The 18,687-nt window shown below is 38.9% G+C and overlaps 1 protein-coding gene across 2 annotated transcripts; it reads right to left on the bottom strand.

The window, feature by feature from the left end:
- Nucleotides 1–517: 517 nt before the first annotated feature.
- Nucleotides 518–18,193, bottom strand: RAB5A (RAB5A, member RAS oncogene family). 2 transcript variants are annotated; one of them, XM_040591423.1, is made up of 6 exons: nt 18,117–18,193; nt 11,605–11,855; nt 7,820–7,971; nt 6,221–6,343; nt 4,316–4,409; nt 518–1,396 (listed from the first exon to the last, which is right to left on the bottom strand). In XM_040591423.1, exons 2-6 carry the CDS (start codon nt 11,765–11,767, stop codon nt 1,281–1,283), a joined length of 648 nt encoding a protein of 215 aa, XP_040447357.1. In that variant the 5' UTR covers nt 11,768–11,855; nt 18,117–18,193; the 3' UTR covers nt 518–1,280. The 2 variants fall into 2 exon arrangements, with proteins under 2 accessions (XP_040447357.1, XP_040447356.1); XM_040591422.1 differs by having other exon boundaries at nt 17,896–18,181.
- Between the last annotated feature and the right edge of the window lie 494 nt (nt 18,194–18,687).

Genomic DNA, 18,687 nt, shown 5'->3' on the forward strand with positions numbered 1-18,687 from the left:
ACTGCAAATTTAAAATCTGCACAAGTTTCTGCTATCAGTTCAACATTTAAATAGACTAATTCATCTCTTCTGACACACCTGGTAGATTTCATATAATGAAAATAACTAAAAGAATTAGTGCAATATACTGGACAGATCAAAGTAAAACGTACTTTGGAAAACAAAGTTGCAAAGTTCATTACTGACAGACAGCAGTACTTATGTTACAGATACAGGAGCATCATTTATTACTGTTCTAACCATTAAGGAAGAACTTAGAACCCCCTTTGATTAGAGAGGAAAAAAGTTAGCTTTAAGTAACTGTACATTCTGTATACCTTTAAGCAACTCTTAAATATTACAGAAAGTATTAAACAAATGTAGACTACAATGCAGAGTACCTATTTACAGTACATTAATATCCAAATTTAAAATCAAGTTGGATGTACATAATCGTTAGTGCACTATTTTTTTCCTTAGGGGAAAACCAAACTGTAATGGCCAGCAATGATCAAAAACAAGAAAGAAGTCACAGACATTGAGTTTGATGTAGTTTTACTTGAAGAGCTCTTACAGTTTGTAGAGAAAAAACCAAAACCATCCTAAGTCATAAAGTTAAGTTTACTGGTCTGTACCCTCTGACCAGATTAGAAATAAAAGTTAAATTTGATTTATCACTAATTCCCTTAGATAACTAACTTGGTTGATATAATTTACATACAGTGTACCAACTAAAACTCCACTTTTCTGCAAGCACAAGGTTTTAAAATTGTTAATGCAAGTATTGTTTTTAATCAAATTATTAAACTATGGAATGTATAACTAAACAGTGGATACCTGCAGAAAACAACTGGTTGCGTCAATACTGTGAATAAGTTTAAGTATTTTTTAGATCCTGTTTCTAGAAAGGTTTTAAAGCACAATTGAGGATTATGAGAAGTCCCAATTCTATTTATTGTAACAGTGATCAGTATTGAGGCTACAGGAACTGGCCAATTAGGTCCACGGAAAGTAGTTCTTCTACACCCCTAGTAGTAAGTGATTTTTAGAACCTTTCAACTGAAGGAAGTTTATTCCGCTTCCATTTCTCCTCTACTGCTGAAACATTACAGCCAGCGGCAGATACATGCATGTTAAAATTTTAGGTCAAGAGAAAACTCGGTATCATGAAATTGATAATTATCGTAAAGTCTCTTCGTTGTTTGGAAGCTGTACTGGGCCAGGTTAAGCACTCCAATTCCATGGTTATTAACAGTTAGGAAGCAGAAGAATATTCAGAACAGTTTAAAGCAATTGATGTTTTAGTTACTACAGCATTGACTCTTGGGTGGTTGTGTGGGTTCAGTAAGGTCTACTCCTCTTCCTCTGGCAGAGTTGGCTCCTGCATTCTGTGGTTCATTCTTGGGCAATTTTTTTGCTATAAAATCAACAAAAAGAGTTAAAACTGAGATTGTATTGTGATTAGATCACCTGAGTACAAAACCAGTCAACACTATTACTCCATAAGCGTATCAATATAATCACTATAAAATCCGATTTGATTCAGTGCGTTGGTAATAAAAGACGACACTTCTTCATGATTAACTACCTTATTTATGATTTTCAAGACTGAAATGCATTAGTAATTTCAACAGTAAAATATATCTGCAAAGGTGTGCTATGCTGGTAAACGTTGGCTCTTGTAGAAATCCACTTACACAGAACAGGCTTTTTTGTGCTAAAAATATGCAGAAAAAATTAAAAGGCACAAAACACAGACATAAATGGGTCAAACTACTCCTGGCTATCTAGCCAGAATAAGCATTTGCATACAACATGTAAAATGACCCTCAGCACTAGATCAAGACTCTCATCTCTCTTTTTTAAGCTGTCTCTTCTCTCCAGCTTTTTTAAGTCAACTGACTGCGATAATTTCTTTGTTGTCCTTATAGCTCCAGGGTACATTTCTTTGGTCTTGACATGAAAAATAAGGGTGACAAATGTTACCCTTCTGAGCAGTAGCTCATCCTGTTAATTTTCTGAAGGAGAGAAAGCAGAGTTCTGGGGCTCTCTTGCCCATGCTACCAGGACCCAACAACCCTCCCTGTTCTACAGTTTGGCTGCATGCTTTGACTGCAAAGTAATTACTTTGCCCAGGTTTTTAAAGAACTTTTCCTAAAAGGAATGAAATGCAAGTGTAACAGCCAGAAGACCAGCAGAGTACACATTAACAAGATGTTCTGTGGTGCTAAATAATCTCATCTAAGATCCCTTTCCGCAAAAGGCTAGACCAGGTGATCTTTTGAGGTCCCTTCCAACTTGGGCTGTTCTACAATTCTGTGTCAGAACCCAGGAGTTCACATGGTACTAAACTGCTGAGACAGTACAAAGGGACAAACCACCAGTAAAAAAAAAACAACGCCTTCCGAGCATTGTTCTGGATTCTACATCCATTCTAGAACTGTAAATTAACATGTCTGTTTTCTTTAACTGGAATTTCTGAATTAGTTCTAAAGCATTCTGCAAGCAGCTGTAGCCGCATCCCTCATCTGTCCACGTTTTTGTGTTTCATTTTCTTTCATTTCTGAAGATCATATTTACATATGGTCCTGAGAATTGCATCCAAGTTGTGCAAAAAGCCATTTGAAGTTTCATGCAATATTTATATCCCTGTTAAGATTTCCTTTCAGGGTCCATTGCTGTATAGATTTTGTTCTGTTCTGATGCACTGACAAAGCTGAATTTCACCCATCAATGTGAAAGAATACTCACATGGACAACCAACCTTGCAGACAAAATACCCAAGTACTAATTGGGCATTGTTTTCTCAAATTTACTTTTGTATATTTCATTATCATACAGAGAGGTAAGAATTATTGTGGATATAACAAATTTTAAAAAATTATCAGATTTTGGGGATTTTTTTTTTAAACAAACTGCAAACTGCACCTTTAAGCAAATTCATTTTAAAATTTCACCAGAACAGTGTAACTGAGCATTTCTGTATCATTAAACACAGGCCTATCTTGAGCATTTATAAGAAAAATACGCTTTCCACTCATACAGTTATGTGTTCCCCCACCCCCAAGTATTTATAGTTAATATGAAGCAAGTACTTTAGTTATAAAGTGTTGCTATAGTGATCATTTCATCGGATAGAAGTTTGAACCACACCACAAATTACCTTCTGCTTTACTGACTTGGAAAGCAGAAGAGCTCTTTAGAAACATTTAATTTCAATAGCAATCCTGTTTTTCACAAAAAGCAGTGGGATAGAGAGGTCACTGTAGTGCAAAATACAAAACATATTTAATAAGGTTAATTGACACTACACATTACTATTCCCCAGTAGCAGAGCCACTACTGTGATTAAGGTTACTATTAAATAAGTTAGCCACCAGCCTAAAAACTCATGCTTTCTTTTTCCTCCACTTACAAAATTTTATTACCAATTACATACAATTTTGTGTCTATCAATGAAATTTCTTAGTCATTTATACTTACCATTACATGTTAGTATCGTTACAGAAATCCCTAAGATTACGTTAGGGCTAAAAATATATTAGTAAATATACTTTTTACAATCAGTGCCCTTTACTTATACTCGGACACTGAATTTAAGCACACATCACCATCTTTGGCACAACTTTTGGATATCTGATAGCTGCATTTAGAATTCAAATAAAATTTTAAACACAGAAATGTATTTAGCAAGTGTTTTGTTTACCCTAAATTGAGTATTTGACTTTAAGCAAGTTAGCATTGTCTCATTCTGAAGCGTTGCCAGCTTCAATTACCGCTGTCTCATAAAACGTACATTATTCCAGGTTCTGCACTTACACAAGGCAGCGTAGAATCTGCTGCAAACAACATACCAAAGGGCACACATTCATACACTTTCACTTACATTCTTACACTAAGTTGATAAACAAAAGCCAAGTAAATCTTGCAACTAAGAAAAGCTGTGTAAAACTCTTAAATTACCTATACCAGGGGAAAGGTGGGTGGCTTTTTTTTATATAACAACTAAAGCTTAATTTTGCTTGAGCTTGATGCAGTACAATATTTCAGCATGGAATCAAGACAGGTACACAAAACTTGCTGATAGAATTCAAAAGTAACCTCTAGCTTAGCGATTTTAAATCCAAATGTTTTGGTGCTTGACAGAACACCTGTGCAACTGTGCTTCAAGTTTATCTGACCTCTGAACATCAAAACCAGTATGAAAACGCTTAAGGAAGCTTCAGTGCCAGAATCAATTTTTGTGAAATCCAAAGATCTTTGGTTAGAAAGATTGTGATGGTATGAACCTCACAAAAAGGATTCCCTTAAATTTTCAGTCTGTTTGTAGACTCACCAATTGCCATGAATATTTCATTTACGTTCATAGATGTTTTGGCAGATGTCTCCATGAACAATAAGCTGTTATCATCTGCATAAGCCTGTGCTTCCTGAAAGTTAAAGTAAGAATCATTACTTCATTAAAAAATAAATAAATATCACACAATCATTACACATAATTTTATTGCTACTAAGGGACAATTTTTATACCATTTGGAAAGAAATAATGTTTGTTGAAACACGTGTGACAATGTGTTAATCAGCTATGAAGTTACATTTCTATCAAGCAGATAAACATCTAGAAAAGCAAACTTAAAAATCCCTACTCATCTTAAAAATATCCAGATGGAAAAATCTCTGACAAGACTAAATAATAAATAAAAATACTTATTAAAAAGACAACCCTGATCCAGAACACTAGCTGTAACAGCAAAACCTAATAAGCTCCAGAAAGTGCCAAAGCCGATTATTACCCTGGAAAGAAGGCATTTTGTGAACAATCCTGAAACTTTCAACCATCAAGGCAGATGGATCAGAAAAGTTTCATTATCCTGACAAATTCACAATTATAAAGTAAATGTGCAGTATTAAATATCTCACCACATTATCTCCCTTTTCAGTCTGAATTTTGATCTGAAATACACTGTTTATAAGAAGTTCCCTATTTTTGCCATTTCTCCTTAGCCAATTCAGCTGGGAATCCCCAGCTTCTTAGAATTACGTAACTGTCTTTGCATTCAATAGGAAATCTGCAAAAAGCCAAACTACAGAATACCTATGATGAAAAAAATAATCTACAGTACTCTATATTCATTAGGTAATATCTGCTAAGCTATGTGCAACTATATCTGAAATCACACACTAGCAAATACTTAGAAATCTAAAACGTGCTTTGCAATGAGGAAGGATTGTAAAGTCTGCAAGGAACCCATAAATCCACATTAACAAAGACCCAAACATCTGAAAAACAGTAAGATTGTGATTGTACAAAAAATAGTAGTTTGGTAATAATCTCATTAAGTTTTTCACTGCACACATGTATGAAATTTTTGTTAAATATCACAATTTTTCACAAAACACATATCTTTATATTACAATTAACATGGAAGTATATGGAAGTAGAACATTAGAAAACAGTTGTTGAATTCTTGCAGACAAATACCTAAACCACTGCTAACCTTCATAGTTCAGCTCCTATAGTTACAAAAGGATTCATTACTATACACAGCAGTATCTTACACAGTGACATCAAACACAGATTAAAACAGTAAAAGAATTAATGACTAATAGATGTTATCTCAATTAAAATTCAATCAATCATGAATGGACCAGAACCACTAAGTTTTATTTGCTTTGGAAGCTCTTTTCCGATGACTTGGTTAAACTTCCTAGAAGACAAAATATAGCAGTGAGCACAGATACATCCACTAAATCAGAAAGAATGCCATGAAACGCACAATTAAAACTTGAACACTGCTTCAACAGTATAGCCTAACCAAGTTAAGCCCATCAATCAGCTTTGAATCATACCATAATCAAAATCTCCTGCTGACAAGTCAGAGAGAATGGTTTGCACAGTTACTGCTACCTCACCCATTGAAACTAGTTACTGGTAATTTGGGGCAGAAGACAGGAAGAAGTTACATCAAAGAACAGAAATTCAATTAGCCGTAAAGATATGCAAATGAATTAGTTACTACTCAAAGTCTAACTTAATTATTCAAAAAAGGCTATTGCTACATATCACTTGTACAAAGATTTTTTTCAGTAACATGTATAATTCAGTATCAATTGGCATATACATTTAACTGCATGACCTCTGTAACAACTAGAGAAGCTATGCACATAAGTTCCTCCTAGGTTTATTTACTTTCTATTCCAACAAAAATGCTATTTCTATACACAGAAGTTACGTACATACCTGAAAATCCACAGCTCTCTTGTTAGCTAGATCAGCTTTGTTTCCTGCTAAAGCTATTACAATGTTAGGACTTGCTTGTCGCTGAAGTTCTTTGACCCAATTTTTCGCTCTGGCAAAGGACTCCTGTTAATGATTGCAAAATGATGCAACTGAGTTTTATTATCCTTTTGTACTCACCTATTATCCTAATCTCTGTTACCTACACTTCAAGCAAAAAGCCAATGTAATGCTGTCGTCTTTGTCCAAAGGCACACTTTTAACTTGCCAACTGAGCTTTTAAAATTAAACATTCCTACCTTAGTTCTCAAATGCGCTTAGTTGGGATAATGCTGAAAAAGTAAGTAAAGATAGGAAGGTCTTTATGTAGACAGAGTAAGGAAAGAGAAATGGTAAAGAGAGAAAATGGGAATTTTATAGGAGAAATCCAAGTTACGAACAGCTATACCGACTGTCTCAAAACACTTCCTAATTACTGAGCACTGTGTATTATGGTACAGGGTTTCTCAGTTTTTTGAGGGTTCAGATTTTTAAGTCTTACTTCACCTAACACAAGTGAAGTTTATCTGAGCTAAGTTCAAATAAAAAGAAAAAAAAATAACCTTAGGTTTTGGTCTCAATAGCTTGTGCTACTTTTCTAATCCCTACCCTTTTAACTTGCAATAATACGATATTAAAATAATCACAGAATGGGTTGGGTTGGAAGGGACCTCAAAGATCATCTAGCTCCCACCCCCCTGCCATAGGCAGGGATGCCTCCCACTACACCAGGTTGCTCAAAGCCCCATCCAGCCTGGCCTTGAACACTTCCAGGGATGGGGCATCCACAGCTTCTCTGGGCAACCTGTTCCAGTGTCTCACCACCCTCACAATAAATAATTTCTTCTTTATATCTAATCCAAGTCTACCCTCATTCAGTTTAAAGCCATCTCCCATTGTCCTATCACTACATGCCTTTATAAAAAGTCCCTCTCCAGCTTTCTTGCATGCCCCGTTTAGGTACTGGCAGCTGCTATAAGGTCTCCCTGGAGCCTTCTCTTCTCCAGGCTGAACAACCCCAACTCTCTCAGTCTGTCTCCATAGGTGACGTGTTCCAGCCCTCCCTCTGAGCATCTTTGTGGCCCTTATCTGGACTTTCTCCAACAGGTCCATGTCCTTCTAAGCTGGGGGGCCCTGAGCTGAACACTACCAAAAATAAACTATCACCAGGAACGTGGTGAGAGTAACAGCTCAATTCTGGTGAACTGATTTAGAGGTATGTTTGAAACACTTCTACAATGCCATTTGCTTGGTTGCTTGCTTTCTCTCTTTTTTTAAATACAATAAAACCCCTAGAAATGGTCTTTTAGCAAAAAAGGTGTACAGACACAATTTAACATTACATAGTCCAATATGAAATGAGCAACCTGAGTGAAATATGTCCCTGTCCATGGCAAAGGCGTTGGACTAGATGACATTTAAAAAGGTCCCTTCCAACCCAAATGATTCCAAAATGAAGAACTGATTCATTCACATTCAAGTCAGTGAGAAAGATTAAGGAGAGATTGATTCAAGACTGCTATCTTCCAAATCCCCCTTGTGCCTCCCTAATACAGTACTTACCTCATTTGTAATGTCGTATACCACTATAGCTGCTTGTGCTCCTCTGTAGTACATGGGTGCTAAACTGTGGTACCGCTCTTGCCCAGCTGTATCCCAAATTTCAAATTTTACTGTTGTATCGTCAAGACACACAGTCTGGGTTAGAAAAGCAGCTACAAAAAAGATAGAGGAGCTGAAACCAGAAGTCTGCTTATATCTCTATGTTCATTTAAATTATGTTCACGGAGATGCAAGTATGATTTCCTTAAAAAACTCAAGGCTATTAAAATACAGCAAGTTTGAAACAATCATTAGCTGACGGACTGTAACTCTGATCAACACAGAACAATTATTTAAACAACCAGTCTTCCCTCAAATTGAAGACATAAAAAATTGGAAAGAATTCTCATTTTTCTTTTTGTAATAGTGAATCTGAGCAACCACAAGCCTTCTCTAGTCTTTTAAGTACATTTCACTCTGCTTCAACAGATTATACAGAGTACCTGTAACAGCATCCCATCCAACAGTTCAGTTATTTAAACTCTACGCATTTACATTACTTGAATAGTATCTAAAAGCCTTGATTTTCAGCTCCTGAAAAGTCCACCTTAGCTAACAGGTATGGAAGAAAGAATCACTTCTCAAAAGTTCTTGTTCCTAAAGCAGCCATATTGTCAATTCTGCAAGTGATCTCAAGAATTAATATCAGCATAATTTTGATAGCCTGCAGTTTCAGGGAAACTTGCATCCACTGGCACTATAGCTGAATGCATTACCATAAATAATGGTCTTCTAATTACAGAAAACAGTAACTTATTCCAAGTCTTCAAACAGTTACTCCCAGCAAAGATTTTCCATTCAGATTAAGATACACAATAGAAACATGGAGGCGAGTACCCACAGAACATAGAAAATTATAAAAAATCAAGCTAAAATCTCAAGAATTTATTGGGGAAAAAAATTCTGGAAAGCAGGATTTCCTTCTACTGAGTTCTCTTAGCCCTTTGAGTTTTAACTCTGCTTGTTCTACCTTAGTTTTTGAAGTTTACAAATAAAAGCATGCATCTATTACAGTGGTCTGACAGGCTATCTTGATTACCTGCCTTACTGTCACATTGTTTGCCCAGTTATAGTACATACACAGCAGAAAATGCAACAATTTCAAGAAATTACATGAAAGTCTGAGCAATCCAGCATAAATGTTTGTAGTTCTTCTTCCAGTCCTGACAGCCATTTAGTGAAAGACTGGACTGGTCTGCCCTTGCTCTTTTCACAAAGAAACAACCAGAAACATTTAAGACCTTCTGCTTGCTGAAACATTAAGGGAAGCCCCCTACCTGGCTGAACTGCGAGGAGGCTCTCATCCCTAAGCATACTGACAGACTGTGGCCAATTTAAATCTAATGTCTGAAGAGGCACTGACCCATAACCCTTGCATACCTGGGATGTTACCTTGTCCCACATACTCCAAGACATCACAGCCTATGAATCATTCCAAAACTGCTGCAACTTTCAACTCATTACAGTAAACCAAAAGCAAGTCAATCTTGCTTTGTAATCAAATCCCCCAGCTGCATTACATTGTAACTAACATACAGAAGCCGACTAGTTAAGTGGTCAGGTGTTCCTGCTTCAGGGGTATTAGCATCCGTCACTGATGAGCAGGGATGTTGGAGAACGTAAAGGCTTTGATGTTCCAATGTTAAATCACCGTGAATCTCTAAATGGTAAATATCCAAGCACTGGTAAAACAGGCTCCTCTTGGTAGCTCCCTAAGCAGCCCAGAACTAAAATAAAGAGGAAATAAACATGCATCCTGCATCAGACTAAAGGGCATCCTCCTCAGAACAAACTCAACATTGTATTTCTCCAAAGCAACAATAAGATGTTAAACAAGCAGAATCTGAAGTTCTTACAGACATTATTCTCTTCAACAGGAGAATGTACCTACACACCATAAATGAAGGGGCGTACTTGGGATGAGAATTTAAAAAAGGGTTTTATTCTATGGCATCCTTTTGTTTTTGTTGAAAGGAACATTTCAACCACCATAAAATGCCAGTTAATTTCTGAAAACAAGGTACCTTTCTTCTATCTGGCAAGGCCATAGCAAATTAAAAATCAGCTATGTTAATTATCTGAAAGCCTATCACCCATGACAGCCATAATTTTGTCTTAAGCAACTAACAAGTATTGCTACACTATCTGAAGTGGCAAAACCACACCACTACTATCCAGTATGTCTGTCTGTAACTGCACTCTTTCAGATGTTTTTATTTAGATTCACAATGCACATAAGCCTCTCTTTGTTAAAGGGCCCTTATGTATACAAAGAAAATTACGCCTTAGGCAACTACAAGCTACAGAGTCAGACAGTTTTCTCTACAGAAAACTTTTTCTGAATCCCAACATTGCTGCATTTAATATCTCTCAGCTGCATTACATGGCATTTCCTTGTTTCTATTTCATATGGAAGAGGCACAACTTAATACAGACTTAATTCAGACACTAACTGTATGTCTGAAATTGAACGTAAGGTCTTATTTAATCTTTGTATAGATTTTAAATAGTGTAACAGGGTTTGGGTTATCCCTAGTTCTACCCAGACACTAAACCAAGAAGAAACAAAAAGGAGGTTAGAAGAATTGGCCATCGCTGAAATTGAACAATGAATTTAACTTGATTTTTTAAAATTAAAAATCACGTTGATATTGGGAAGTTAATTCACTATAGATCTTTGAGAATGCTCTCCATATTACCACATAGCTGTATAAGTTTAATACAGGAACCTTTCACACTGACACCCATCCTAAAGCCATTATAAAACACACAAAGCCAAAAGTGTGCGTTAGTAAGACTGCTAAATGAGAGAAAAAAGTGGCTGCCCATTTATGCTGACAGATACACAAAATAAATACATGTAACAGCCGGAAATAGGGTAAAAAACATGATGCAATGAAATTCAGCTAGTATTTATTTTCGTGATCTTTGTAGATTTTTTTACATTTCCACAACTGTTCATGTGTAAAGACACATACAGACCACTGATATGGCTTCATATAAATATTACAATGAAACAGACTAATTCATGCAAGCAGCAACAACTAGGCAACATTTATCAATCCATAAAATCCGTATTTTGCTTAAGTCTGTACGATTAGAGTAAGGTTAAAATTTATCCAAGGAGGAATAGAGCTCAAAGCACAGACTTAATGTAACCAAAGAAATCTACTGGGGGGTTTGGGGGTGGGGCATAAAATCTGTTCACAGTTAAACAGACTTTTTTTTTTCTAGTAGCCAGCACCTGTTTTGTTCAAAGTCACAAAATGTAAAACCAGCACATTAAATTCTGTGGTTACTAACAGAGAAAGGTATATTCAGAAATGTAGCAAGTTCTCCTGAATCAAAAGTAAAGCCAGGATGCATACATGACAATACAAGCTTTTTGGAAGATGCAGCATTTCCCCCCCCCTATAGAAACCAAGTTCTTAATTCTTACTAAGCAGTTAGTTCATGCATTAGGCATACAACACAATTAAAATAGCCACACATCCACCCACAAACAAAACGTAACATCAAGCCCAGTTTTCAGAACTACGCAGTTCAAGCACGCATTTGCTTTCTCCACCTTGTGCCAACTACAACTTTAATCTTAGCAAGTTACAGTTCTCAATTAGAGACATAGGGCTCAGTTTTGATTCTTGCTGTCAATGACCCATTCTAGAAGTGCCATTACATTCCAGGTTGTCAAGGACAAGGACAATATAAACTCAATGTGAAAAAAATTAACAGGATAGTTTTCTCACCTCCAATCGTACTTTCTTGAAACTCATGAAATTGTCCTTTTACAAAACGAAGCACCAAACTTGATTTGCCAACTGCAGACTCTCCTAATAGTACTAGCTTGAACTGGCAAATTTTATTTCCAGCATTTGGCCCATTGGGTCTTGTTGCTCCTCGATTAGCCATGCCCAAATTAGAAAGAAGTCCTTTGTTTCAAGCTCTTGAAAGCAAGTTCCAGGGTTCAGATTTCAGTGGTGCTTCTGCCAGTAACAACCTGTTTATGAAAAGACAGTGGGTGATATTAGAATTACAAACCAAGTAAGAAAAAAATCTAATTCATTAATGCTTACAAGTAACTTGTCCTAACATTTACCAAAGTCAATAGTCCAGAGCACAGTTACCATCGCTATTAAGATGTCGACTATAGAGAACATCTGTGACAAATGAACCAGTTATCTTCTTCAATACTCAGTCTTCCAATTAAAGCTTCAAATTAGGACATTAAAATCCAATTATGTTTCTTCTTGTAAGCCTTCAGTCTCTTACTTCTTAACACATCAAGATGAAAGTATAACAATAGATTCAGACTTTCACATTATTGATAAAATATCAAATGAAAAGAAATTCTAATTCCTTCCATAATTTTGCTATTGCTGAGCAATATCCTGAAGTCAGCACCGCTATGGGATGCTAAAAAATTGAGCAAATTGTGAAAACTCAATCGCCAGTTATTTGCAAGTATTCTCAATTCACTTCTAACACGTCTATCAAATGCAATTTCCTTAAATAAAAATGCAATGATCTTGATATACAAATCAATACCTTCTCTAGTTAAGAATTGTACTTTGAAAAGCAAAAAGCCAAAGCCTTCTATATGTAGAAAAATGGATTGACTTGACCAGCTAGAATTCCAGATCACTTTGTGAAAGCCACCACAGAACTATATGATGATTAATTGTTGTTTCCAGTACCAACATGTCCTAGCAGATCAATATTCGCAACAGATCTTTGTTAAGAACAAGTCTGAACACAGTGTATTCCCTTGTCTACCTACTCTTCTTTTAAACTCCTTAAAAAACCCCAAAAGAAATCACAGTATTTATTCATATGGACCGAGAAGCCTTTAGACTCTGCCGGTATCACTTCTGAGTCTAAGATTTATGCTTTTTACACACTTAACAGATTCAATCTTTTTGCAGGTAGGCATTGCTGTACAAATGACTGGCATAATCACCTTCAGTATTCTCTTTCCTCCCAGTTGCCAAAACAAAATTCTAAGTGAGCCCACAGGAAACATACCTAAATGTTGTTCACTCAGCTCTCAGTGATAGAAACATCTGCTTCTAAATTTCTGCTAAATAAAAAACCCTAAAACACCAAACAAAAAATCACCCTATAGATTTATCCTACTCCAGCTGATTATTTATTTGAATTGTACACACTTTGTGGTAATACACCTTTTCTAGCATCTAGGATGCAAGCAAGTTAAAGTACATTAAAATGGATTTAATACTTATCTTGCAAAAAGGTAAGTAAACCTAGTATTTTCAAGTGACTTCTTGCTCTCTTCAGTATAGTAAAGCAACTACATTTTTAACCAAGTGGCTGTCTTTAACCATCTCCTCATTTCAAACCACTAAGCACATGTGTCAGGCACTTGAGCATTCCAGTTTGTGGCACACCTAGCTCAGACACTAAGCCTTCTTTCTCCTTCCTCACTCTCTTTGGTAAACCCAACACAAGTCCTCAAGAATCTTCTTTTCTGGAGAGTGCTTCCAGCATTCCAGCAGAACTCCATTCTCCACTAGGATATGCCCTTACAAATTCATTTCCATGCAATAAGCGATGAATAAATATTAGCATATAATATTTATTCACTAACATAACAGTTGAAAAATGGTATTTTATGTCTCACTATAAACAGAACTTGAATACAGGTCTTAGGAAAAAAAATTTTTCAACATCTTAAAGACACTCCTATTTACTCATATTGCTCCTTTTCCCATACCTCAAAATAAGTTAGCTACTTCTAGGTAGGATATTCCAGTCCTGTAGTCATCCCTGTCTGTCCTGAGTTTATGTCCTGATTGGTATTATGATAACCTTAAATCCACAAATTATTTTTTTTATTTTATTTGCACAGCATCATCTAATAAACATCAGGCTTTAGACGTATGTTCTTACAAACATGTGAAGGTGTACCACAGTGAAAGATTGTTTCTATGAAGCAAAAAAGCCCCTGCATATCCCATATTATTAAGTACCATTATAATGTATAATAATACATACCAAAATTCTTACTCAATAAATAAATTTTTGTTTAGTATTTTAGAATACAAGAATGGAGCCAGTTATTTTTAAAAGTACCAGACCTTTCATGCTTACAGTACAAACAATTTATACACAGCTGGTATGTTGGTTCCCAGGCAAGACTCTTCCCCACCTCCACCCTACCCCCCATGCTGCTCAAATATACTCCGCAAGTTGTGGAGCAATTTGGATAAAGATGGATCCGTGACAACAGTTAATCCCTCCCTAGCTATATTACAAGACAAAGCAGCAAGGCATAGCCAAAATATAGGTAGCTCAGAATACTACTGGCCATCTGTTTTTCCTTTGGAAAAGTAATGAAGATAATTAAGTTATTTCTGTTTTGAAAATGAAATACATCTGTGTTTGCTGTGGCATTCTAGTGGTTTGGATAACCATGAAATAATTACACCCCTTTAATCTTAATTCATCCCATGCTTTTCTAGACTCTGCAGCATTAATAGAGACATAAAGACTACATCCAATAACCATGTGAGTTAGTACTCTTTGGAGCAAGTGACTTCTACATGACACAGAGCAAGGAAATCAATCCACTACACCAGTTATTCACTATGACTACTTTTTACTCGCTGTTTCCCATATTGAGAGCAAAAGGAGGTCTGACTGAAAAACAGGCAAGACTGATTTAACTCACCTAGTATCTATTTGTTTCAACTGGTTATTTACAGCTTCTAGTTATGCAGATTTTTATCACTTAGAAAACTGTAATTACTACCCCTTAAAAAACTCCTTCAGAACCCAAAGCTGAAACAGGTTGTCAAGAAAAATACCTAATTCAATTTTTATAGATGTCCAGGTTACAAAAGCTGTAGTTGTTAGAGAGCTTCAAAGTTTACATTCTTCCTTCCTCATCAGAAATCATTCCAGACGCTCATATACCACGTAAAAAAACCAACCAGCTGTCAAGCTGATCAAGATCACACTACCTGAGAGGAAGACCATGAAGTCCCAGAAACATAATGCAAACATCATTCATTCAATAGTCACATTGATATAGCTAATAATGATAAAACCTACTACAGTCATACCACCCACTTTTTAACAGCTCAGGATAACAAAAAAATAAACCCCAAGAGACTGAAAACCTGATAGAGCACATCCAGATGATTTTGTTACATTAAAAAAGTCACTAGCACCTTCTGTAGGTATATAGAAATCATCATCTTTTAAAGTATCAGATGATACTGAAACTCTTCATTAAGTTCACAACATGGCAACACACAAACACGAAAACCAAAAAAATTATTTCCTTAATCTGAAGAAAAGCAGCACTGCAGTTTGACATAGCCGTTACAGAAGGGTTTTGATCTGTTCTTTTTGCATTTGTGTGATGAACATAGTGCCTCACAAGGATTTAGCAGTAGATTTCAATGCTACAGACCCCATGCATGCTCCAAGCCTCAGGTCACATTCATTCTCCAGTTCCTTACGTCATCTGTAAAATACTAGCCTTGGGAACCGTAACAACACCATGCAAGAGAGGAATACTACATTCAGCACCCGGCGCACACTCCAAATTCAAGTCTTTTTTTGAGAAGTCACTCCCAAGATAACTCTGAACACTTACTTCAATGGCTTTCCAGCAATATCTATTTTTTACCCTTAGCTTTGGTGAAAATTTCCAGGAAAAGACCTACCAACATTTCACCCCCATTTTTGTATACTAAGTAAACTTTGAACCACGTGAAGAAAAAGAAACCTTGATGAGACATTTCCATTCATCTACACAAAAGCAAGTACACAACTGTTTGATTTGAACCAAGATCTTAAACTAACACGTATGGATGTAAGGAAATTATATAAGAGTGTGCTAAGGAAAATACTATGAAATCTCTTAGATGGATGGCTTCATATGGATAGAAACGAGGGTGATTTTCTTTTATGGAGTTTAAGGTGAGAACTCAGTACTTTATTAAAAGACAAGGCTCATTTTACAGCGTTGGGTACTGCCAATACATAGGTCCTACTGGCAAGTAGCAACTTTCACTCTTCTCACAGATATCCCCCAAAGGCACAGCAGCTCCATGCTGAAATGCCAAAACAAAGTTTGGAGCATATTATTAGCAAAGTACTCCAGTAAATTTACCAAATGCAGGGTGTTCTCATCACTCTAAATGAGAAATTTACATACTGCTAGATAGTCTTTTTGTTAGTGAGTTTTATTTACAAAAGACTCATAAGTATTTTAATAGATAACCACACAAATTTTATTGTGCCCGAGTGTGTACAAAAAACTAACAGCCCCAGCCAATACCTACAAATAATTTAATGGCATAATTCAGTCATTTCAGTGTTCAGATGAGTGCCTATTTTAAACCACAAGAAAGCTATTACAGAAGTATCAAAATAACACTAGTGACAAAAGCCAGCCTACTGAAGAGATTAAGAGAGTTAACACTGTTCCTACAGTGAATGTGATTAAGTGCATTATCAAATGCAAAGAACACAACAACATTCATGTTAATTTTAAAACCAGACCATTCCACCATTTTTATATTTCAGAGCAAGTGACAAGTGTTTCTTACTGTGAACACACATACAACTGTAGTGATTTCTAATAAACTCTTTCATGCTTCTTGAACAGAGACAGATCACACAATGCTGATGTTGCAACCATTATCTACTTTAAATTTGTTTATACTGGACTATCTTCAATGTTTTAAAAAGCAGCATCTCATAAGCCTTGCTCATTAGGCACTCCTACTAACAAAGTTTTCTCTTATTCCCATCCATGTTTGGCAGAATTAGCATGACATTTTGCAGCGTTCAAAACAGTGATACATGTAACTATCAAAATGCTTGTCACATATAAGCCAGTTTATATTGAAACATGAGACAGTAAGTTAACACGTGAATCAATAATCACTGCAAAAAAACACTGCCTTCCAATTAAACATAATAACCATCTCATGAGCTCATACGAACAATGTATAGTACCATTTGCTTTCAGATAAACTGGTTTATCATACAGGAAATGTAAGTAACGATGACTGTACTATCATTGTCTCCAGCCACCTCACTTCAACCAACATCTACCTTTTTCCTGACATTTCCTATTACAGAATAACAATACACACATGCAATCTAGCCTGCCTTCAACTCTGAAAATTCTCTACCAGATTGGAAAAAACAAAGATGCCATGCTTTTTACTTGTTCCGAACACTACGTGGAAGAAGCTGATTAATTTCAGCTGCTTAGTTAACTGTTCAGCCACTCTCTTCCACCGCCAGGCTCTGAAAGAGGTATAAAGTAAGACAAAAAAAATCATTCCAAATGCCGAGAGACTAGCCTTCCATAGCCCTGTTTTTTGGAACGTTTTGATTGCTGTTAAAAGAATTCAGCTCTCCTCTAAGACGTACGAGGGCACAGGTTTGCTCCTCCACCATAGCTTTACGCCTAGTTCCCACGAGGTCTCACACAGAGCCTACCCAATATACTAGACCGGTCGCGACCCCCCAGACGGCGACGTGCGGTCCGAGTACTCGACTTCCCACCGCACTCCCCGTGCCTCCTGCAGCCGCAAGTGAAAGGGAAGGCGAGGGACCCACCGCCCAGCCCCCCCTGCGTCCCCCACACGCCGCTCGCAAGGAGCCACCCAGCCCTTGCGGCCGGACCCAGCAGCGGGACTCGCGGCAGAAGGGCCCGCACGCAGCGCAGGATCCCAGCGCTCCCCTCAGCGCCGCGGTGCCTCCAGCCTCCGCCGCCACCTCCCCTCCCCCGCGGCTCCCTTCCAGGCACAGGAATAAGGGGAAGTGGGAAAATCGGGGGCGCCATTTTGAGACGGGAGAGGAGAGACCAGCCCCCCCTCCGCGCACGCAGGGCTGCCCACCTCGGCAGCCCACATCACGGCCCTGCCGTCCCGCTCGGGGAGGCGGCCGCCAGCAGGAGCCCGAACAACAGACGCACGCCCGCCCGCTCGACGCAGGGGCCCCCCCCGCCCCGTGTAGCGCGGCCCCCCGCCCCGCCAGCCCCGCCGCCTCACCTGGCCGGGCCGCGGCGGCCGCGCGCGGGGGAGGGGGAGCAGGGGCAGCCGGGCGGCGGCGCAGCGACGTCTGTCTGTCTGTCCGGCCGGCCGGGCGGCGGTGCTGGTGGGCGAGCCGGGGCAGGGTGGGCGGGTGGAGGAGGGGGAAGAGGGGAGGCGGCTCCGCGGCGGGGCGCGGGAGAGGGGTGGGGGCGAGGGGCGGGGGCGCAGCCGTGCCTCACCCAGCCCGCCGCCGACTTCCGCCGCCGCCTCTGCCCCGACCAAAACACACACACACACACACACACGTACTTCCGCCGCCGCCACGTCACGGCCCGCACGCGGCATGCGCTTCCGGTTCGCTGGCGCATCACGTGACTCTCTTTCTTTCCCACCTTTTCCCTTCCTCCTTTTGTTTCCTCTTCCCCTCCTCCCTCTGCCCGGCCGTCACCATGGCAACGCGGAGGGCCGGAACCCCTTTCGTAGTGTCGCCGCTTCCCCCCGCTCCCGCCCCGGGTCGCCACGTGCGCGGAGGCCTATGGGAGAGGCGCGAGGCGGGCTGCCCCCCTCACCCCCGGGTCCCGCGGCGCCACCGCCGCCACCTGAGGGAGCCCAGGGGCGACGCGGGGCCTGCGGGTGCGGCGTTCCCTTCCCCGCCCGGCCTCGCTGCCTGTGTCTTGCAGCCGGGTAAATCCCGAGGAGCGGCTCGGCGCTGCAGAGGTGGCCTTCAGCAAGGCTGGGGCCCTTTGGCCGTAGGGTGTTCGTGCCTCCGCCTCAGCGCCGAGGACATGAGTCTCTGGGAGAGACCAAGCG

The sequence above is a fragment of the Falco naumanni genome, chromosome 4, assembly GCF_017639655.2.
Source record: "Falco naumanni isolate bFalNau1 chromosome 4, bFalNau1.pat, whole genome shotgun sequence".
NCBI lineage: Eukaryota > Metazoa > Chordata > Aves > Falconiformes > Falconidae > Falco > Falco naumanni.

Coding starts and splice junctions, on each gene's coding strand:
- RAB5A (XM_040591423.1), bottom strand. CDS start 11,767: ATGGCTAATCGAGGAGCAACAAGACCCAATGGGCCAAATGCTGGAAAT. Junction 7,972..11,604: donor TCAAGAAAGTACGATTGGAG/GTGAGAAAACTA, acceptor TCTTTTTTGTAG/CTGCTTTTCTAACCCAGACT. Junction 6,344..7,819: donor TATACGACATTACAAATGAG/GTAAGTACTGTA, acceptor AATCATTAACAG/GAGTCCTTTGCCAGAGCGAA.